Below are 22,625 nucleotides of genomic sequence, written 5' to 3' on the forward strand. Positions count from 1 at the left end.
CAAGCAGGTGTATACTAAAAACCAGGTTGCTGCACATAACGAATCCAATGCAACCTCGCCGGTTTCCATTGTCGATTAAAGAGTAAAAGATTTCCGATTTCCATGCAAACAACGCAACGTATCGTTCGATCCCTTCGGTTCCCGATCCGCGATGTGTTTAGTCCAATGGAGTTGGAACAAGTACCTGCATTTCAACGATGGCACCAAGTGCCATTCGCGGATATCAACTTCCTAACTCTGGGATTTTCACACTTTTGTAAATTAATTAATATTCGATAATGGGACATGAAATCCACATAATTTCCCATTTTAAATGCAATGGGTGATTTATTGATGAGAAATTTAGCAGGAAGCCCTTCAAATACTAGTTTATATTTCAACGATTAATGTATTTTATTTAATTTCTTGGTGATTTTTTCTTCCATCACTTTCCCGGTGAAAGAGTTTTATCCTCTTATTGAAAGTTGCCGTTGTTAAAAAAAAAAGTTTTTAAACAAAAAAAAACTGATGAGTTGGCATATCAATAAAATGGTTACGTGTGCGCTGTGTTAGTTAAATCAAAGCCATTCCCACACTTGAACTGTTTCCAATCTTTCTTTCCCCCCTCTGTGACCCAGTCAGGCTTCGACGTGTCTCTCTACTCATCGGTACCCCGCTGAAATTAAGCCAAAAAGCCGCCGCAAAGCGCCTTTCCTTCCATAAGAATAGGCTTCAACGTTTTTTTCACATATATATTTATATATATAATTATGGTCCATCACATTGAATTCATGGGGAGGGTGTGTGGAGTCCATGCGTTGGTCCAATCGCCACATGGCGGCTCACTACACCATCCAGAATTGCCTCTTCTCCCCTGATTGGAAGAATGCAAGTGTCATGTACTGTCCATGAACATGCCTATGTAAATGTCAGTGGATGGGATGGAATTGTGGACCCTCCCGCGGGCGGGGACTCCGATTCTTTCCAGCCGGTGAAAGAAACCAGCCAGCGGTGGGCGGCACCCGTTGACACCTCCAAAGGCAAGGCGCACATAAAAGGGCCATCAGTCTGCTAACGGAACAGTAGGAAGTTTCTGCTGGGGCACGGTGCTAAAGCTTGGAATTACATCTGAAATTGTATGTCCGGTCGCTAACACAGAATCCATTTTTACCCCAAAGAGTCTACATGTCTGAATAAGAGACATGTTCAGCTTTGTGGATACTCGGACTTTGCTGTTGCTTGCAGCAACTTTAGTCGTTGGAAGATGTCAAGCCGAAGATGATGGTGAGTCTTACTGCCTCTTTCTTTTGTGGCTGTTTTCTTTCTTATCCCTTTACACCACTCCCCCGTCCCAAAAAAAAACTACCTGCCTTCGCGTGTTGAGAGTTTGCAATCTTGGAGTTTGAAGCGCGTCGGTGTTTTTGATTGTTTCCGATGGGAAGAAAGGGTTTGCAGAGTGCGGTGGACATGTGTGTGCACGCGAAGTTTAAATCTCTTCCAGTATCAGTTTCAACCAGTCAAGTTTTGTAAGTCACCGATAACTTACAAGATAAATCGCGATTGTGGTGGGGGGATCACTTATTAGAATGCATTTTCATTTATGGAAGCGGTTTTATGATCCCTGGGGAATAGACTGTAAAAATAAATAAAAACAAATTCGCGATTGTTAGATATTCCAAGTAATTGCGCGCCAGCGCACAGATGATGGGCGTTTGCCCTTTCATCTGCGCTAAAGGGGAACGAAGGATTGAGGGGCATTGTAGACAGCTGGCGGAGATAGTTGTCCCGTCCGGAGTGGGTGTGTCGTTGAACGGTATGCGAGACAAATCCTTTGTGGCGAAGTTGGCACAAGTTGAGCTCCACGAACGTAAAGAAAACAGCAACATTTTTTGCGTTAGGATCTACTGAGAAGATGTTTGAAGGGAACATAAAACAGATACAAAAACAAGATGACTGAGAGTCCAGATTAGATCACGAAGTTGTTCGAAATCCAGCTGTAAATGTTAAATATGTGCGTGGTATAACTTGCTTGCAAATGGCAACTTCCAAAGTCTCCATATTAAACATTCAAGCCAAGAGACTAAATTGTGTAAAGGAAAAGATTACAATCTCCGGTCTAGAGGTATTCCAGATGTTCTCGGTTCCCTCAGCTGGAGGCTGTGGTTCTGGACCACGGCTCAACACCGCCACCTGCAGTCGACATTATCACTGTCACTCGTTTACGAACTCCAAACTTTTATTTTATTGAATAAACTAAACTGAACTGAAATTCCCGCCACCGCCTCGCCACAAAACCCGCCCCGTAAAACCAACATCCAATCATTCCGAAAGCAGGTCAACGTTTCAAGTCTATCTCATCATTCAATTGATTTGCGACGGGTTCCTTGATTTTGAGGTTTTATTCACTGCAAGAAGGAAGGACTATTTGGTACTAATGGCAATTCATACATGGAGCTAAAGCGCCATCTGTCGAATCATAGCTGTTCTGGACTTCACTTGGATGCTATTATTAATGAAATATACTGAGTAGAATATAAAATAAGTGGACGTTAGTGAAATGAAGTAGTTAACACCTCAAAATGTCAGATTAAAAAAAAAACCTATATTTGAAAACATGCATCGAGATTTGTTGGGTTGAAAACTTGATTCACAAATAGAGGTACATTGTAATCACTGAGAAAATTAGTGTGCTGATTTTTTAATTGCAGTATATAGAATGTTTGCATCATGTCCTCATTGTTTTGAATTGAGTTCACTTTTTATTAGTTTCCCGAGAAATGTCAATGCAGAAGACGAGGGGGGCGGGTTTGATGTTGTATTTTAGTGCATCCGAGGGAGCACAGTTTTACTCAGACCCCGTGTTTGTTTCGTAGCCAACGAAAAGGGCTGCATGAAGGATGGACAAACGTACAACGATAAGGATATCTGGAAACCCGAGCCTTGCCAGATCTGCGTCTGCGACGGCGGCCAGGTTCTGTGCGACGACATAATCTGCGAGGAAACCAACGATTGCCCCAATGCTGAAATCCCCTTCGGAGAATGCTGCCCCATCTGCCCCGAACACGGACGTAAGTGTGACCTCTCTTACGCTTGGTTGTTTGGTCAGCGACAGGGGGCTCCGGCCAATTGCTTTAAGAAAGTGCCAACTATCTCTCGACCCTTTTACTCCCGCCCACACAGTTCCAAAATGTAATGTTATCATTATAAAGTCGAAAAAACAGCCGGGTGATAACGGCGGGACATGAAGTGATGGAATTAAAATTAATTAAATTGGCAACTTTCGAAGTCGACTTTGTAAAATTAAAGCAAAGAAAGAACGTAGCAAACCAGTGCATTGATTATGTACGCCTTTTATTAAATTAGTGGAAACATTTTAAAATGATGTTGAATGTTTTTAGATTAATCCAGAACTATAGTACTTTCACTTGCATGCAAACGGGGAGTAAACCACAAGTTTTATGTTATGATAAGAACGTGAGTTTTCTTTCGATCGTGATTTAGAAGGAGGATTTGTTTTAGGGACCTGGATGTTTTAATCTGGATATATAAAATGACATCATTGAATGATTCAACCGTGATGTCATACTAAATTTAAGCCAGGACGGAATCTCAGAACCAATTAAGTTGCAATTCCCCTGACAACCGCTTTCCATCTCGAACTACTAAATAAATATCTGTTCATTCCCAATATATAGTTGTAATATTATCAATTATGCACAAAGAACAATTTATTAAGTAATCAAATTCTTCTTTCTTCACAGCAGAAGATGGAGTATCAGTAAGTGTATAACATTTTCAATTCTGTATTACATGAAAATAATTTACTTAACTTCCCTATAACTAATTTTTCACTCCTTGACCAACTTGTTGTTATTTTTCAGTATCCTACTGGCCCAAGAGTCCAGGTAAGGATAAACCTTGTTCTGCACTCAACTTCAAAATTAAGAAACTAGAATGCAATCTCTTAATATTTATTAAGTTATTATAAATGTTAATGATTATTGTACTTTTTTTTCCAGGGACCTGAAGGCCCTAAGGGAGAAACAGGCCCTAAGGGAGACAGGGTAAATATATGAGTGTTTCTTCAGAAATTTGACTATTTTGCTGCATTAAAAATATTGAGGATACTGATACAATACATCAATACATGGAGAGAAGCATCCAGCAGAGAGAGTCACGGCAACAGAAAGCAGAATTTTAAAATTAGAGCCAAGACATTTTGGGGTATTGTCAGGAGTCACTTTTTCACTCAAAGATTAGTGGTGTTGAGTAAAAATCTATTGAAGTTAGGAGAGCAAGATCATTGAAAACAACACACGATAGATAGATGCCAGGCATGGCCTTGAGGGATCCAGAGCCAATAACTTAGGTAGATTGAAAATACCAAACTGCAATGATCTCAGTGAATGATAGAACAGGCTTGAAGGCATGAATGGCCTCTGCCGGTTCCTACATTCCCTCATTCCTTTCAAAGTTGGAATGGATTTAAAAACTGGGAACACATGAAAAGGAAAGTGAACAGCAAGTGACAAAGTGTGTTGCCCAACTAGTAAGTGCAGCAAAGATGGATGAATGTACACACCATTTTGATCTTTAACGACAAGCATATTTACCTTTGTATTTTAGGGACTTCCAGGATTACCAGGAAGAGATGGAATTCCAGGAACTCCCGGCAGAGATGGTCCAGCCGGTCCACCTGGCCTTCCCGGAACAGCTGGCGGAGTAAGTAACTCTCTCTATCCATGGCGATTTTCGACCTAAACCAAGGACACCGCTTTGAATGATTTGCAATACATTTGACAGGTGCCAAGCAGCTAAGTTGACTCTGCTCTCTTTCAGAACTTCCTCCCACAAATGAGCGGTGGCTATGAAGGTGGCTACAGTGAGAAAACATCTGGTGGAATTCCAATGCCTGGTCCTATGGTGAGAGCCTTACCTATTTATTCCATTCAATCAACATCAAACTAAACACAATAATTTTTCGATTAAGTAAATAGGGGAAATATTTCTCATCGATTGCTCAAAAATATTTAATCAATTAAGTAAATGAGGACAACATTTCCCTTTGATTGCTCGCACTAGATGGCTGTACATTTGTTTGCCACTAGTCACACTTAGTACCTCCCTGCATTCTCTTCTATTGACTTCAATCAAAATGAATGGAAGATGTGGTCTCTACTTGATTTCTAATACTCACATGTGTATTTTGTGTCAAAGATCAAAGGTCACATTCCTTTTATGCAGTTTCAACTTGCTCAAAGCAAAAACTAAATGACATTTACTGAGACTAAAATACAGAAAACTATAATTGAAATGAAAGTTAAAATAATAATAACAGAGATATAAATAAGATCTTTTAAATAGTCAGATGCTTAGGATTTTGATCAAAGAGGATGATTGTCTTTGGTTTGGTTAACTTTGCGATTTCCTTCACAATAGAAAGTAAGAAGTGCGGTTGTGTGAATAATGCAATGTTTGCTTTATTGCTACAGGGTCCTATGGGTCCCAGAGGAGCTCCCGGCCCAGCTGGCTCACCTGTAAGTACGCAAAACAGTAACGTTCCTCCAATATAGCTTGTTATCAAACTCCCAAGATGCCTTTAACAATTGATAAAGAGAATGATAAAAAACGTGGCTATCCACATGTATGCTGTAAAATGCCACCCTCCATCCAGAATGGTTACATTCCCCATAATGGCAAACCTGCATTGTTATCTTCTTCTGAAATTCATTTCCATAGTGTTCATAGGACACAGGGCAGTACAGCACAGGGACAGGGCCCCCAGCCCACAATGTGTATGTGAAAAATACACCATGCCCAAGATAAGCTCACTTTTCCGACACCTGATCTATACCCTTCCATTCCATGCATGTTCATGTGCCTATCTTAGAGCATTTTAAATACCACTATCACATCTGCCTCCACCACCTCTCCTGCAGTGCCATCCAGCCACCCTCTACTTTCTGTGTTTAAAATCAAACTTGCCCCGTGTATCTCCTTGAAACTTTGCCCCTCTCACTTAGATCAAACTGAAATTTGGAAGTGAAATGTAAAACTCAGCCACTGCTAGGTTTAGTATTACCAACCTAGGATACATTTTGGGTGTAGAACTTTATTGAAAAGAACACAGGTTTTGAGCATATCAAAAGGGTGATTTTTAAATATATCTTTTTGTCTATGTTTACTCTTTAGGGCCCTCAAGGTTTCCAAGGACACCAAGGCGAAACTGGTGAAGCAGGTGCACCTGTAAGTATTCAATAAAAATGTTCTCTTATTTCCATTTACCATCGAGCTACAATTGTTTCAAAACATGGTCGCCATTTTAACCTCATGCTTCATCCAATGCTACCTAAACAAATGTATGCTTTCAGACATCATTTACCCAAGGCAAAACCTCGACATATCTTTCCTCCACACATGCTACTTCACCCGCTGAGTTTTTCCAACACGCTGTTTTTTCTACCTGGTTCCAGCAACTGGCAATAAGCATTTCACTACACCTATTGGTGTATGTGACTGAAAAAGAACCTTTGAACTGCAGTCTCTTCTACTTTCATTGCCTAACGAATTATTAAAGTGATTGCTATTGACACACATCCTGCTTTTGGTTCCTGTGTTTCAATCTTCTTAATGGAATGTTTTTAACCTTTTCAGGGTCCAATGGGTCCACGCGGTCCTTCTGGTCCTCCCGGCAAGAATGGTGATGATGTAAGTGGCTCAACTTGTCTGCCAAAGTACTGCCCTTTCTGTATTAGACAAACCACATATATAAGTAGTATTTTACCAATAATAGCACATGTAATTTTGAACATAGAATCAAATCTAAAATGTTTTGTTGTTGAACTGTAATTCATTATTGAGATTGATACAATAAAGTTTAACTCTGATCATTACACATACTAGATAATGCTATAATTCATAAAGCCACATCCATGTCTATTAGACGTTTGTCTCTCTTTCACTTACTATGTTCTGCTTTAATTTCTTCTGCCTTTTAACAATGGTTGCACTGGTTTTTTTCCTTGACAGGGTGAACATGGCAAGGCTGGTCGTCCCGGTGACCGTGGTTCTCCTGGTCCTCAGGTAACAGATTCGCTGTTGATACTCATTGAACGTAACTCAACCTCCCCACGATACATAATGCATGCCCCCCTCCCACTGTCACGTGTTTAATTTGAAATGAGAGACACAAGCCATGCATAGATTGCAATCATTTTTGTTCATTGAGAAAAATAGTTGAACGATAAAATATTGCCTGTACCTTAACAGATACAATTTTTTTTAAATAATGCAACATTCAGCTCATTTCACCAAACTTGTGTTACATTTATAGGGCGCTCGTGGTTTCCCTGGAACCCCCGGATTGCCAGGAATCAAAGGACACAGAGTGAGTCCAACCTTGCAACTTAAACAAACTATAGCGAAAAGTACTTGTTTTTGTAATGCATGAGAAATGTGTTTTACATTCAGAATGATAAATTAATTGGCAAGAATGTCACAAGCTTTATTTCTCATCACTTTGTCCTTTGTCTGCAGGGTTTCAATGGTTTAGATGGTGCCAAGGGTGACTCTGGACCTGCTGGCCCCAAGGTAATGTCCCTACTCAAAGATCAATGGTTTCATTGATCTTTTGTTTCCAACTGTAAATACCACATTTACTATTGCATTGCAATGATTCAGCTGATTCATTGATTTTTATCTCATTTATAATAGGGTGAGACTGGTTCCCCTGGTGAAAATGGAACTCCTGGTGCAATGGTAAGCAAGCTGTGCATTTTCCTGACTTCACATCATTTGTTGGATGTTAGAATACGTGCGAAAATTAACATTTGTTTGTATGGTAAACCACCTCCTAGGGTGATCTAATACTGTGTGCAAAAAAAAGGTACATAGAGTGCAATATTGCTCAGTGTGATATACATTTTGCTTCATAAAACAAACAAGATTAAAGTCTGCCCTATTCCTATCAAGTAATCTGGACTAGATTATAAAAGAGGAGACTGAGAACTGTGTGCAATATTTCTATGAGATTCTTTGTCAATTCAACAAAACTCTGCAAGTGGCTAAAGCCAGCCATCATGCACCTTTTTCTTTGATAAGGTTTTGTTGATCACCTGAAACTTAACAAAAGATTAAGAGAATCCTTAAGAAATTCAAAGGCAGTGCATTCTAATCAAAGTTGATCATCGTTGCTCGAAAGAGTTGTGAAACATTTTGTATCAAATCAATAACCAAAAGGATTTTACATATGTACTAAATGACATAGAAAAAACGCCATGTTTTACCATGAACAGGGTCCACGTGGTATCGCTGGAGAGAGAGGTCGTCCTGGTGCTTCTGGCCCTGCTGTGAGTATTCAATGTACCTGTAAATTCATCACATAATCCATTCGATTTACCGTAACATTTTAGCTACTTGAAAATTTCTTCCTCTCCACTCTGAACTGTTTGGAAACAATGTAACAAATGAATCTTCCTTTCATTATTCCAGGGTTCTCGTGGTAACGATGGTGCCAGTGGAGCAGCTGGTGCACCTGTAAGTATCTGAAATCATCCTTTCTGCTGTTCTTATGCTCTCTGTAACTTTATTTTTTACCTGGATGGAACTGATCAAAAATCTTGTCTTTCAGGGTGCTGTTGGTCCTTCTGGTCCTCCTGGCTTCCCTGGTGCTCCTGGTGCTAAGGTAGGTTTGCATTCAAGGAACACCAAGCTTTGAGGCCCAATCGACACATAACCAAACTCTGAAAATGATCCCTCTGCACCCTGACACATACTCTTATTTGCTCAAGTTTGCATGGCACCATGATGACACTGTCATGACTGCGTCATTTTCTCAATTATAGGGAAGTGGGGAATCCAACATGTGCTTCGGTGTTTACTGCTGGATTTGATCGTCCAAGGACATCTACTTGTTTTTACACAAAGAGGGTTCTATTGACATTAAAAAAAAAATCCCATCTCTGTTGAATTCATTAAAGCAATGAAGTCTGGTGGGAGAAATTCATCTGGGGTTGCATAGGCTCATCACAAAATCCATGCTAGGCTGAGTATCCAAAATTCAATTTCAATGGTACATTTGGAACATCCATCTGAGAAGGCTAGATGTCGGGTACCAGCAGCATGGCATGCTGAAAGTGAATGCCATCTGCTCTATTGTAGGAATAAAGGAGCAAGCTCTTCATTTGAGCATAGCAAGCTGGTTTTGGACATTTGGCCTCAGATTAAAATCAGTGGTCCAATGGAGATAATGAATAAGATTCATAGATACATAACAATGTAGTTAATATATTTTATAGTAAGATTATCTTGGAATTGTGTAACAGTACACCAATTCATAATTTAACAAGAATATTTCTGAAAGAAAAATGCCCCATCATTATTTTTTTTTTCATCGATTGTCTCACAGTAAATGCAATTTTTGCTATTTTTGTGGCCCAAACTGGGGAGCCATCAATGGATACCTAAATCCAAGACTGTAAATTATCCCTCTGCACCCTGACACTTTTCTAATGCATGCTCTTTATTTTGCCTAACTCTTATTAGAGATATTTACCTTTGAGAAATACATTGGCTTCCCATCTTCAAAGGACAAAACCAAATGCCAATTGCTACTTTAACACAGCATCTAATCCTGCCAGTGCTGTTTACCTTTGTAACACTGATCATCGGAGAAACCTCGTGTTGAGTTAAAATGCCATTGTTGCTCTGGTTTAGGGTGAAGCTGGCGTTGCTGGTAGTCGTGGTGCTGATGGTGCTACTGGTGGTCGTGGTGAAGCTGGAAACCCTGGACCTGCTGGCCCAACTGGTGCCCCTGTAAGTATCTGGATCAAAAATCCACGAAGTGTCAAACAGTACAAAGAAATGTCTATAATGCTTACGTTGCTAATGTACTACTTCATGCAATCTTTGTTTTTACCCTTTTTAGGGCAGCTCTGGTAGTGATGGTGCTCCTGGTTCCAAGGGTGGAGTTGTGAGTATAACATTAATCATATAATTTACCTCTCAAATCAAGTGCTGTCCAACAATTTGTGCCAGTCCCTGCCATTCTCCAGCCATCCTATTCCCTAACATTTGTCCAAAGCTGAACTAGATTGGAACTATGGTATCATACTTAACATTAGAGGAGGTTCAATCATACATCAGGGTTATTTCTTATCTCCACCTCTGTGGCAGCATCTAACTTCCCTTTCCACAGATCATCTTCTGCTGAACCCCACCATCTCCAGTCTGTTATTTCCAGTCTCGACTTTTGCGATGCACTTCTGGCTGTATCCAATCTTTAATCTTCCATAAAATCAAGGATACCAAAAACTTTAGTGCCTGAGTCCTCGCTCACATCCAGCACCATTTATCTATTGTCCTTGAATTCACTGCATTAGCCTGTATGAAACCTTCATCCTTGTTCTTCAATCCCTTTGTGATGTCATCTCTCCCTACCACTTCCACCCCTACCACCCTCTATCTGCAATAGCGCTATTTTCTCAGTCTCAGTTTTATTTAAGCAGCTAGACTTTCCGCTGCCAAGACTCTGTTGTGAATATCCTACATCACTTTATTTCATTTGCCTACTACTCTAAACCACGTATCTATCTCTTTGATCATATTTTACTGTCAACTCCTTACGCAGATTAGTAGCAAGATTTGTACAGTAATGCACTTTTTAAAGCTCCCTAGCATATTTTAAAACATTGATGTATTGGCAAACTGGATTTCTCTCCCATATAATGGGAATGACATGGACTGACTGTTTTTCTCTTTGGATACTAGGGTGCTCCTGGCATTTCTGGTGCTCCTGGTTTCCCTGGCCCAAGAGGACCAAGTGGCCCACAAGGTACTGTCGGAGCTACTGGCCCTAAGGGTAACAATGTAAGTCGCTTCTTGATCCATACGAATGAATGTTTGCACTATTGTAAATATTGAGTTACCCAGGGTAGTGTGAGGATGTTCGGACTCATCCTATTCAGTGCTTATGGTTCTGGGAATTCCTGGGATGATACTTTTCACAACGTTTCCAATCAGACACTGTCACTAAGATCTTCTAATATGTGTTAACATCAAAAGCGGCCTTACAGATATAATATAGCTGCAATTTATCTCTTGTATATAGAAAAGGAATATGAACAACATTCATTCTGTCAATTAACATTTTATCAATAAGATAGCACATAGAGACATCAGTATCAAATCATTTTTTGAAAATACAAAGTAATACCAGGTTTTTATTTAATTTTCACACCATTGATCAATGCACATTGTTCAATGCAGCTTCTAATAGCGAAAAGGAACCGGATATTTTTAGATTGTTTCCCTACTGTAATTCAAGTAATATAATTATGGACAAAGCTGGAAACAACTGTATCCCTTCTTCGGAAGTTCTGTAAATTGTTTATGAGGTGCAAGGCAGGACAAAATAAATTCTCTGCTGAATTCCTGAGCTCAAGTCCGAATGTAATCATTATCATTAAATGAGGGTGCATCATTTGTGACCTCCTGACATTTACCCTTTTTTTTGTAATTCAGGGTGATTCTGGTGCTCCCGGTTCCAAGGGTGAAGCTGGTGCAAAAGGCGATGCTGTAAGTGTACATCATGTGCTTTCTGCACTTATTGGTATTGAAGTTTTAATTAGGAATGTGATCAAATTCTGCAACATTAGCTCCAGTGGCCTGACCACTGATTACGTACTATTTTCTAGGGTATTGGTGGTCCTCAAGGTGCACCTGGTCCATCCGGAGAGGAAGGCAAGAGAGGTGGTCGTGGTGAGCCTGGCATTCAGGGTCTCCCTGGTAGCCCCGGAGAACGTGTAAGTTGTATATTACTTTCATTCATAAAATTAGCATCAAATGTTTCCCCACTCTGAACGATCTTGCTTCATTTGTCTTTCATTGCTTTGTAGGGCTCCTCTGGAAATCGTGGTTTCCCTGGTCCCGAGGGTCTTGTTGGTGTCAAGGTATGTTACTGTTACTCAAGTTCTTCTGTTTTGATCTCGATTGTGCTTTGTTCCTTTGAACTCATCTGATAATGCTTGCTTTCTATTCTAGGGTGTCCCTGGTGAACGAGGCAGTCCTGGACCTGCTGGTCCCAAAGGTGCTACTGGTGAATCTGGCCGAACCGGTGAGGCTGGTCTGCCTGGCACAAGGGTGAGTCTCACCTGAAACTCAGCTACAGAGCTCATTGTACAAGCAATGTACCAGAAACCATCACTCTGTGGCCAATCCCATGGTGTTATCCTTGGAACGATGACTTCCTTTACATAGCTTACACATACTAAGAACATTATCTAGACTATTTGTAGTTTATTTGTAAAAAAAAAAGATATGTATCATCGATAATTTCTTCAAAATTGCAGACAACACAGATTCAAAAGTTGTTAAAATTGACAAATTGAGGAACAACTAGCATTTTTTTGCATACAGAAACATTGCATGTTTCATCAAGTTAGCTTAATGTATTTGGCACAAGCCATTGAATGCACTGCAAGGGAATGAAACATAACATTTATTAAGCATTACAAAAGAAGATTGATATAATCAGTTAAAAGAAGCACATTTGGTCTTTGAGATAGTGTGATTGAAATATATCCCTATTTAATGTGTTGTTTGGGTTTTATTAATTTAAATGAAAAGCTAGTATCCTATTTGATTGCATGTTAAAGTGCTTGCTTCTGTTCAGGGTTGACATATAAGGTTATAAGACATGATTTGAAGAGTGGGAGACATTAGCCTGGCTTTAAATCCAGATATATTATTTAATATCCCATTAGTCTTCCATAGCTGTACATTGTCTGACAAGTTAGATGTGTAAAAGTGCCATATTAATTGCCATTTGTGTTTTAGGGTCTGACTGGTAGCCCTGGCAGTCCTGGTGCTGATGGCAAACCTGGTCCTTCTGTAAGTATTAATGTTCTGTGAAACCTGTTTTAAGCTGAATACAGAATCCATACTAATTTTTCATTAGGCACAGAAAACAGAAATAAAATTTCAACTCTCTCTAAATCTCTAAATTAAACTAAACAAAAAATAATTGTCATTGTATTTTAAACTTAAATCGCATTGCATAAGCACTAAATATAGATGTAGTATGTGTTTCCACTGAGGACATCTCTGCCTGTTGCATCATGTTCATGGCAATTGGGATTTGTCAGCAACTTACCCTCAACATTAACTCAACATTCAACCTTATTCTCAACCATAACAGGGTCCAGCTGGTCAAGATGGACGTCCTGGACCAGCCGGTGCTGTTGGTCAAAGAGGTCAACCTGGTGTGATGGGTTTCCCTGGTCCCAAAGGTGCTGCTGTAAGTATGAAAATCACAGTGAATGGCAACAGAACTTGTGAAAGATGTATTAGAATCTGATGCAGCAGGTTTGGCAGAAACCAATCCACTGCTTCAAGGGTTTAGGTTTATTATTGTCATGTACTTCGAGGTGCAGTGAAGAGCTTTGTTTTGCATGCTATCCAAACAGAACAGATGTACCATACACAGATACAACCAAGTCAAACTCAAGTAAAGTAGATGGAGCAAAGGCAAGGATACAATGTAGAATACACGTCTCAGCATTGTAGTGCATCAGCTCCTTAGACAATTACAACACAATTGGGTTGAGATCGACAATAGGTGCAGGAGTAGGTCATTCGGCCCTTCGAGCCAGCACTGCCATTCAATGTGATCATGGCTGATCATCCCCAATCAGTACCCCGTTCCTGCCTTCTCCCCATATCCCCTGACTTTAAGACATGCCTAGTATCATACTGACGTACCTAGTGTCAGCCCCTTTTCTAACTTTGAACATGATTTGTGTACTGCGAGAGGAACGAAACCAACTTCAGCAGACTGAGATCAGTCATTTCTTAACGACAACCCTTCTGTTAAAATATATGGGGAGTTAAAGAGCATTTGGTGCTTATCCTTGTTCACCATTATCAAAAGCAGTGATTTGTAGGCTCATGAATTGTGGTTGTTTTTCAAAGAAACAGTAGCAAAGTAAAATAAGCCAGACCATTTAGAGTGGAAGCAATTGCATATACAGTAAACCTGTGAAGTTGGAGTCAATGGTAACAGGTTAATGTCAAGAAAATGAAAAGTTTGCATTAACCTTGTGAGCCTTTTGTTGAATCATATTCTTTGTCCTCTAGGGTGAAGCTGGTAAATCTGGTGAGAGAGGTATCATTGGCCCTGCTGGTTTGGTGGTAAGTATTAGCAGAAATACCTTGGGAATCCAACATTCTGGTATCAAAACTTTAGTTGGCAACATTTGGTCGTCATGTACAGGTATAATGAAATAAATCTTTTTTCACATTATAGGGTCTTCCTGGCAAAGATGGTGATATTGGCGCTCCCGGTTCAACTGGACCTGCTGTAAGTAAAATGTGAAAACATCCAATCAATTAAAAGAATAATATTTAATATGATAAAAGAGGCAACCCCAGTATTTACGTAAATGGCTTAGAAAGCACTGAGAAAATAATATTGCCTCTATTTCTCTGCTTTACAATCATTTGGATTAAACTAAAAGTTTCCAAATAAATTATCCATTAACTGTTGCTGTTTGTCAGAATTATATATATTGGGTTTTTAATCTTGTAACATGTTAAATTGGGTACCCAGTCACTTTTGTTAACAAGGCAGGGAATGAATAAACTATTGTATAGAGACATCATCTGTAACTTGTAACCTGTAATGTTTTCACACAGGGCCCCTCAGGTGAGAGAGGTGAACAAGGAATCACAGGACCAACTGGCTTCCAGGTAAAAAGATTAAATCATACTAAGAATTTAAGAGAATGTAAAGATGATTTTTCTAATGATCAATGCATTGGTTTATTTAATTATTCACACATAACATCTTGATTTCCTTTCTCTAGGGTCTGCCCGGTCCTCCTGGTGCTGCAGGTGAACACGGAAAGAGTGGTGAACAGGTTTGTACCTTGACAGCAACATGTATTTGAGTACAATTGGTAGTATTTCGGCAGTCACTGTTTGTATAGTCCACAGATATTTTTGATGCCTCTTAAGCTTACAGAAACATTGACGACAGATCATAAGGAATCTTAAATTTGATGTGGTCTTATCCTACGGATGGAAACTATTAAATTAACTAGGATCACATCAATGCTGTTAGTTTAATTTGACATTCGTTCCTTTGTAGGGGACATGTCTATGCCCTTTTCTTTATAACTTTCTAAAACAGCTTCTCTGGTTACCCGATAATCTGTATATTTATGGAAAACTATTAATAATACTATTATTTTAAGAATGTAAATGTCTACACCAAGAAGATGCCACTGTTTGCTGAGATTGTTACAGTTTTGTAATGGTGCAATTGCAAACTAACCTGAGGCATTGGAGCAGAATTAGAACATTCGGCCCATTGAGTTTGCTCTACCATTCATAGCTGATCTATTTTTCCCTTTCAACCCCATTCTCTTGCCTTCTCCTTGCAACCTTTGACGCCCTTACTAATCAACCTGATGATAACAAAAAGATTTGATGTAGGTCTGTTCTGTAATCACACTGCTGTTTTATGACATGTGAGGTATTTTCTTTATTTTAATAACTTCTCCTTTGTTTTCTTTATGACAGGGTATTCCCGGTGATGTCGGCCCCCCAGGCAGTTCAGGTCCAAGAGTAAGTTTCTTAAGATATGCTCCCATTGCAAAGCATAGTACGAATTTTACCTCTGTGATGTTCTCTAATGTCTGAATCCCATTCTCTTCAGGGCGAGAGAGGTTTCACTGGTGAACGTGGTAGTCCTGGTGCCATGGGCCCAACTGGTGCTCGCGGATCTCCTGGCTCTTCCGGTAGCGAGGGCTCTAAGGTACATCTTTGAACATGCATAAAAAGGAAGTGAATTCAGCCAGAAATAAGCGATAGCCTTTCCAGATAAATAACATGTTGGATTTACCATTCCAGAAAATTACTCTGTAAATTTCTCATCTAATTTCACGGTAAAAATGACTGTTGTACTCTCAGAAATTTATAAAAAAGAGCAAATGTAGATTTGGGATTAACATATTTGGGGAAGGAAATCAACTGCAGGTTACACTGAGCAAGATAATGGGAGGAACAAACATAGACTGGGGAAGATTGAAAATGAAGCACAGCTGTATGGTACACAGTTTGCAAGGTTTAGGTGAAAGGTTTGATTTGCAATCTTGGGTGGTAGATGTAACATGTGGAGCAGGGGGAGATACATTCAGCTTATAAACTGGGAGAGATGTGGCAAGGATTGGTGGTGACTGTACCCTAGAAACAACAGGAACAATTACTTTAGGTTTAAAGATGCAATCAAAATATCATTCAGTGTAAAACTTAAACCACCTTAAACGCAATGCATATTTGAGATGGAAGATACATAATACAGAGCATAGACAACTACAGCACAAGAACAGGCCCTCAATGTCTGCCTTGAACATGATGACAAAATAAGCTGATCTTCTCTGCCTTCACATGATCCATTCCCTGCATATCCATATTTTTTTAAAAGCCTCTTAAATGCCTTTATTTGCCCATATTTGCCTCGTCCACCACCATGACAGCATATTCCAGGCACCCACCACCTCTGTAAAAGAAAAACCTTCCCCACATATCTTCCTAATATGAAGTTCCCACAACTCAGGAATATATGCTACATCTGGCCCCTTTAAAGTCAGATGGAAGTATACTTTCAACGTAAAGGGAATATTTGAAGCATTCTTTCAATAGAGCTTTTGAAAATCCTCTAATTTTGAACATGAACTCAAAATATGCAAAAAGAATCATTAGTGCTGCACCGCTATGTACAGAAATATGTTTATTTTAATTTTGAAAGTTTTGAATTAACTTCGGAAAACTTTTCATTTAATCACATTGAGCCAATAATGTTACATGAACACTTCCTGGTTTCTTTCAGGGTGATGCTGGCCCACCAGGTGCTCCAGGTAGCCAAGGTGCTCCAGGTCTGCAGGGTATGCCCGGTGAGCGAGGTTCTAGTGGTCTTCCTGGTCTCAAAGGCGGAAGAGTGAGTATTCTTATCTTGGTTGCTCATCAGCATTTGATCACATTTTCACATAGTTGGCAACATGCACCTGTTATCACATAAATTGTGCTTGTGTGCTTAAAAGTAATAACTTTCTTCTTCTCTTCCTTCTCTAATAGGGTGAAGCCGGTTTAAAGGGAGCTGATGGTGCACCAGGCAAAGATGGAATAAGAGTAAGTATTCCTTTAAATTATTTATTTTTCTCGTTCATCCTAAGCATGAGCATCTGCAGGAAGTTGAATGAATGGAGAGTCAGGATTATAACACACCATTCTGCAATCACTAAACATTATATCCTGCTCAGAACTTGAGATCTATGAATTTAACTTATTCCTATGTTCAAGCAAGTTTCATTATACTTGGAGTCTATGATGTTTTTTGCAATGTTAAAATATTCACAAGTCACTGACAACTGGCATACTAATTTTAAATGTTATTATTCCTAGGGTATGACTGGAGCAATTGGGCCACCTGGACATGCTGGTATCATTGGAGAGAAGGTATGACATTTGAATATTATTCATCTATAACAAAATACCTTTCAAAACATTGCAAAGTTAATAGCAGACACTATATATCCTCAGCATGGCATCACTTCAAGGACAAGCAATAAATACATTGACACTTTTCAACTACACAGAATATATTTATTTCCAATGATCATTAAACAACCAACAACACTTTTTTAATTCCAACCAAATGACATTATTCAGGTATACAATGCGAATTGTTGGCACTTGAGGAATGTCAACTTCAAGTGCCTTTTGAAGTTAGGTTCTATTGTGTGGTAACCATCTCATTGTTATTTTCTTTGGTGACAGGGTGAAGCTGGTCCTCCTGGACCTTCTGGACCTGCTGGCGCTCGTGGTTCAACTGTAAGTAAAACTTAATCACAATGCTCATGAACTAGAACATCATCTTTCCCTGGTTGCTTGCACTTATTGCACAATATGGTCATGGTTTCACATCATAACTTCACTCCCAAACCTCGGTTTCATTGAAATAAGTAGAAACAAATTTGAGAACCTGCATCTAATGTGCAGCTTCTATTGTTATACCACAACAAGTAATGACATTTTTAAGTCATAGAAGTGTGAAGCATGGAAACAGGCCCTTCAACTCAACTCATCCATGCTATCTAAGATGCCCAATCCAAGTTAGTCCAATTTGGCCATGTCAAATACACCTCTACAAGGTCACCCCTCAGCCTCCAGCACCAAAGAAAAAAGTCCCAATCTGCCCAGGCTCTCCCTAATGCTCAAGCCCACAAATCCTGGCAACACCCATATAAATCTTCTCTGCAGCCTTTTCAGCTGAAAGGCATTTTTTCAAAAGCAGTGTGACCTGTTATGTTGGAAATTATTTTTCAATTTGAAGGTAATTTATTTTCCCCAAAACTCCCAAACTGTTGACGGATATCATATGTAATTGGTGGGAATTGCAAAATTAAAGGGAGAACATGTATAATTTGTAACCTCTGCAAATGCACAGCCATACAGCATGGAAATAGGCCCTTTGGCCCAAGTTGTCCGTTGATCAAAGTGCCTCCTACCTGAGCATTTGGCTCATATCGATCTCGCTCTTTCTTATGTACATGCCTATCTAACTATATTTTTTAATGTAATTTTGAAGCCCATTTTTATCTTTTTATTCTTGAAGCTCTTGCATTTAATTAATGGTAAATGTTAAGTCTATTCAGCTTCTAATGCTAAATCTCCTTTAGAACATACAGTATAACAGTGCATCACTTGATGATATATGTAATTAACCTTTTACTTTGCTCTTTAGGGAGATCGTGGTGAGCCTGGTGCCCCTGGCCCTGCTGGATTTGCTGGTCCCCCTGTAAGTTTGTTACCTTATTATATTAAAAGTTGTAAATAGTTGGTGATTCTGGTCGACACATTCATAAATGCAATTTAATACTAAAAAAGACTTTGACAAAGATTTTGCAAGAAGAATTACTAGGGAACAGAATTTCATCTGCACCGTTTTTTCAGTTTTAACAGCCACGAGGAACAGACCTAACATTGTCTCAAAAGAGTTTAAATATGATCATGAAATTAATTAGCACCAAACAATTTTGTAACAAGTTCTGGTGGGTTCCTTTGTTAACACTACTTTCGTCAGGAGCTGAGGGCATTGTAGGGTCTCAACACTTTAGTACAACTTTAGATATTAAAAGCTGGTGCATCTGGAAATACATAGATGTAAAATCTTATCAGAAGCTAAATTTTAGTATTGCACTATTAAAATCTTTGGGGAAAAGTGAAACTGCAAATGGACATGATGGTTTCATACCAAACAAGTTCATAACCTATTAGTTACTGACATTAACTCACCTATATAAGTGTTAAAACTGCTTGTTTTTCTGGGGTAGTTCAGATGAATTTCTCAGGACTTATACTTAAAGGAGTGTCAGACTACATCAAAGTAATGTTGGTATTTGACTTCTATTTAGTGCAGCTGATGTCATATAATTTCTTAAATGTTACCTTAGCCCCCTGGGAGCATGGTAGGAAAAATAATATAATTGACTGAAGATTTATTCTGTCGATGAAAATAGTTGTGAGTAATCATCTGTGAGGTGATCATGGCCCATTGTTGATTCTTTTTAATCATTGCAGGGTTCTGATGGGCAAGTTGGTGCTAAAGGTGAAGCTGGAGATACTGGTGCAAAGGGTGAAGCTGGTCCTTCTGGTCCCACTGGTGCTGTTGGAATCGCAGGTCCTCCCGTAAGTAAACATCTCCGACACCAAAACTTTCAAAATAAAACACTGTTAAAAAGGAAACCCGATTTCCTTCAATCTCAATTTATCTAATACAAACCCATCTCTTTCTGCAGGGTCCTACTGGTTCTACCGGTGCTAAAGGTGCTCGTGGTGCCTCAGGCCCACCTGTAAGTTTCTATTTTGAATTCTGTAATTATTGAGATCTGGGCCAGTGCAATAGCATAATGTTCCAATAATGTTGGTACACATTTCAATTTCAAATTCCAGTAGACTGATTTGAATCGGCTATTCATTCCAGTCCCGTATCTTGGCCACAGAGGGAAAAAATTCAGTCCATATATTGATCCTTAGCCATTCATGTAGCTGCAAGTTTGGATTCAGATGCAACACAGTATTATCTGCAAGATAGTATTTAGCTGCAACATAGTATTTAACTTCAAGACTATTATAACTTCAAGACTATTATAACTGCAAGATTATTATAGCTGCAACATTGTATGTGGCTGCAGCTTTGTATGTAGCTGCAACAGGGTATGCAGGTGCAATATTGTATTCTTTTCCACCACTATAATTCAGTTCAATTGACATCAAATAGAAAATCTGATGCAATCAAACAGGGAAAAATGATTGAGTAATATGGGCACTGGCACTACATACAAGCAAGGGTCAGTTATTAAGGTGAGTAGAACCAACAGGTGGAATTCACTATTCAACTGGTATCAGTACTCGCTTATGGTTTTAGTCCTACCAATCCAAGAATGTTTCCTCCCCACCCCTTACAAAACTCATGCTCTTTGAGAAAAGATATTAGAACTTGATTTAGCAGTGTAAACTAAGACCAGGATATAATGACATTTGAATTAAAATACTCATTTGAAGCTACTTTTATAAATGAAAAATAATCAGTGCTAATTGCATTTAATAAATGTCTATTAAAACAAAGACCTTTGTAAATATTTTGGGACTATTGATAAAATCATTCACTCAGTAAATGTTGTTTATCTTTAGTGAAAGGCCTACTCTACCCTTCAATAAGACGATGATTAATCAATTTCCTGCTCGAACTCCACCTCCCTTTATTCCCTTAATATCCTAAAATCTAAACATTGATACAGTAATGACATTTGGAGATAAAAAATACAGTTAAGTGAATTGTCATATTAAATATAATAATTGTGTGATCTAATGGTATTGATTATTACTTGCTGTGTTTTAGGGTGCTACTGGATTCCCCGGTGGAGTTGGAAGAGTTGGTCCACCCGGTCCTAGTGTAAGTACAGATGCTAATTTATCTTAATATTCAGATTTTACATCCAAATCAACTGGGTATTTATCATAGAGGCATAGGCATAAGACATACAGTTTAGAAACAGGCCTTTCAGCCCAACTTGCCCACACCAACCAACATGCCGCTTCTACAGTAGCTTAGTCCTGAACCTATCCTATCAATTAATAAGGCTGACACAATGGTGCAGCTGGTACCATGCTGCCTCACAGTGCTAGAAACATAGATTTGATCTGGACTTTGGGTGCTTGATGTGTGGAGTTTGCACATTCTCCCTGTGACTGCATCGGTTTCCTCTGGGTGCTCCGGTTTCCTCCCACATCTTAGAGACATGAGGGTTTGTAGGTTGTTGGCCTCTGTAAATGTCCCTCATGTGTAGGGAGTGCACTTATAAGTGGGATAACACGGAACAAATGCAAATGGTTGATCGATGGTCAGAGTGGACTCGGCGGGCTAATGGGCCTGTTTCCATGCAGTATCATTCACTCAATAAATATTGTAAACTATAGTATTTATCTAATTATATAAAATAGTACCAAATGTTATCATTCCAAAATATTAGAACATGGAATAGTGCAGCACAGGAACAATGTACTGTTCTTGCCATAACAATATTAAATATATTAAACGGGTTTGGTATGGCAATACTCTACAGGGCTGTTTGTCACAATTAAAATAATGTCACTGCATTTGCACTTTGCAAATGTGACAACATAGCACCATTGAAACATTGGCAATGCAAGGATATTTTCTGAATTGTATATTTATCATCATTAAGGTTAAGTGACAAATTGAGACTCGAGTAATTTACCTGTTGTATTTATCTGTAGGGAAATGCTGGTCCTACTGGTCTTCCTGGACCTCCCGGCAAAGAAGGCCCCAAAGGTATTCGTGGTGAAACTGGTGCTGTTGGCCGTCCTGGTGAGCCCGGCATTGCTGGACCCGCTGGCCCTGCTGGCGAGAAGGGTGCACCTGGTGCTGATGGTCCTTCTGTAAGTATCCTCAAACATCACTTATCTTTCTAGGCAACTGCTTCACCGAACATTTGCCCTCTGTCTGCCAAGTCCTGCTGGATTTACGCGATTGCTGACCATTTTAACTCCCCATTCCAACCTTTCTGTCATTGCCATCCTCCATTGCCAGAGGGAAGACACACGCTAACTGGAGGAACAGTACCTCCTATTCAGCTGGGGTAGCTTACAACCTAATTGTATGAACATTGAATTCTCCATCTTCAAGTAATACCCCCTCATTCTTTTGAATGTCCCCCACCCCCACCCCGGTGTATTCCCATTTTCCCATTATCTCCATCCCAATTTCAAGTCACCCTGCACCTTTCCCCTCCTTTGTACATTCATCTCCCATCCCTTCTCTTTGTATCTACCTGTCACTAGCCAGGCTTTATCCCTCCCTCACCTCCCTTCACCAGCTTCCTTCTCCCTACTACAATCAGTCCGATGAAGAATCCTGACCTGAAATATCATCCAGCAACTTCCCTCCACAGATGCTAACCTGAGCCACAGAGTTCCTCCCACACTTTGTGTGTTGCTTAAGATTCCAGTATCTGCAGTCCCTTGTGGCTCTCCAAGTTAACTTTTGTCCTACATTAAACAGTCAC

At 39.5% G+C, this 22,625-nt stretch overlaps 1 protein-coding gene across 2 annotated transcripts in view; it reads left to right on the top strand.

The window, feature by feature from the left end:
* Positions 1-1,038: 1,038 nt before the first annotated feature.
* Positions 1,039-22,625, top strand: part of LOC129710335 (collagen alpha-1(I) chain-like) — a 28,244-nt gene continuing 6,657 nt past the window's right edge. The window contains exons 1-41 of one of the 2 annotated variants that reach the window (XM_055657265.1): positions 1,039-1,263; positions 2,853-3,047; positions 3,741-3,757; positions 3,861-3,884; positions 3,999-4,043; positions 4,606-4,701; positions 4,819-4,902; positions 5,472-5,516; positions 6,172-6,225; positions 6,634-6,687; positions 7,009-7,062; positions 7,313-7,366; positions 7,516-7,569; positions 7,693-7,737; positions 8,274-8,327; positions 8,470-8,514; positions 8,609-8,662; positions 9,694-9,792; positions 9,905-9,949; positions 10,747-10,845; positions 11,500-11,553; positions 11,673-11,780; positions 11,874-11,927; positions 12,019-12,117; positions 12,814-12,867; positions 13,175-13,273; positions 14,113-14,166; positions 14,282-14,335; positions 14,671-14,724; positions 14,841-14,894; positions 15,559-15,603; positions 15,695-15,793; positions 16,868-16,975; positions 17,113-17,166; positions 17,440-17,493; positions 17,815-17,868; positions 18,782-18,835; positions 19,618-19,725; positions 19,836-19,889; positions 20,939-20,992; positions 21,838-21,999. In XM_055657265.1, the coding sequence (XP_055513240.1) occupies positions 1,182-1,263; positions 2,853-3,047; positions 3,741-3,757; positions 3,861-3,884; positions 3,999-4,043; positions 4,606-4,701; positions 4,819-4,902; positions 5,472-5,516; positions 6,172-6,225; positions 6,634-6,687; positions 7,009-7,062; positions 7,313-7,366; positions 7,516-7,569; positions 7,693-7,737; positions 8,274-8,327; positions 8,470-8,514; positions 8,609-8,662; positions 9,694-9,792; positions 9,905-9,949; positions 10,747-10,845; positions 11,500-11,553; positions 11,673-11,780; positions 11,874-11,927; positions 12,019-12,117; positions 12,814-12,867; positions 13,175-13,273; positions 14,113-14,166; positions 14,282-14,335; positions 14,671-14,724; positions 14,841-14,894; positions 15,559-15,603; positions 15,695-15,793; positions 16,868-16,975; positions 17,113-17,166; positions 17,440-17,493; positions 17,815-17,868; positions 18,782-18,835; positions 19,618-19,725; positions 19,836-19,889; positions 20,939-20,992; positions 21,838-21,999 (2,829 nt within the window). In that variant the 5' untranslated portion in view covers positions 1,039-1,181. The remainder of the gene's footprint in view (positions 1,264-2,852; positions 3,048-3,740; positions 3,758-3,860; positions 3,885-3,998; positions 4,044-4,605; positions 4,702-4,818; positions 4,903-5,471; positions 5,517-6,171; positions 6,226-6,633; positions 6,688-7,008; positions 7,063-7,312; positions 7,367-7,515; positions 7,570-7,692; positions 7,738-8,273; positions 8,328-8,469; positions 8,515-8,608; positions 8,663-9,693; positions 9,793-9,904; positions 9,950-10,746; positions 10,846-11,499; positions 11,554-11,672; positions 11,781-11,873; positions 11,928-12,018; positions 12,118-12,813; positions 12,868-13,174; positions 13,274-14,112; positions 14,167-14,281; positions 14,336-14,670; positions 14,725-14,840; positions 14,895-15,558; positions 15,604-15,694; positions 15,794-16,867; positions 16,976-17,112; positions 17,167-17,439; positions 17,494-17,814; positions 17,869-18,781; positions 18,836-19,617; positions 19,726-19,835; positions 19,890-20,938; positions 20,993-21,837; positions 22,000-22,625) is intronic. The other variant, XM_055657266.1, reaches the window with a different exon arrangement.

The sequence above is a fragment of the Leucoraja erinacea genome, chromosome 27, assembly GCF_028641065.1.
Source record: "Leucoraja erinacea ecotype New England chromosome 27, Leri_hhj_1, whole genome shotgun sequence".
Lineage (NCBI taxonomy): Eukaryota > Metazoa > Chordata > Chondrichthyes > Rajiformes > Rajidae > Leucoraja > Leucoraja erinaceus.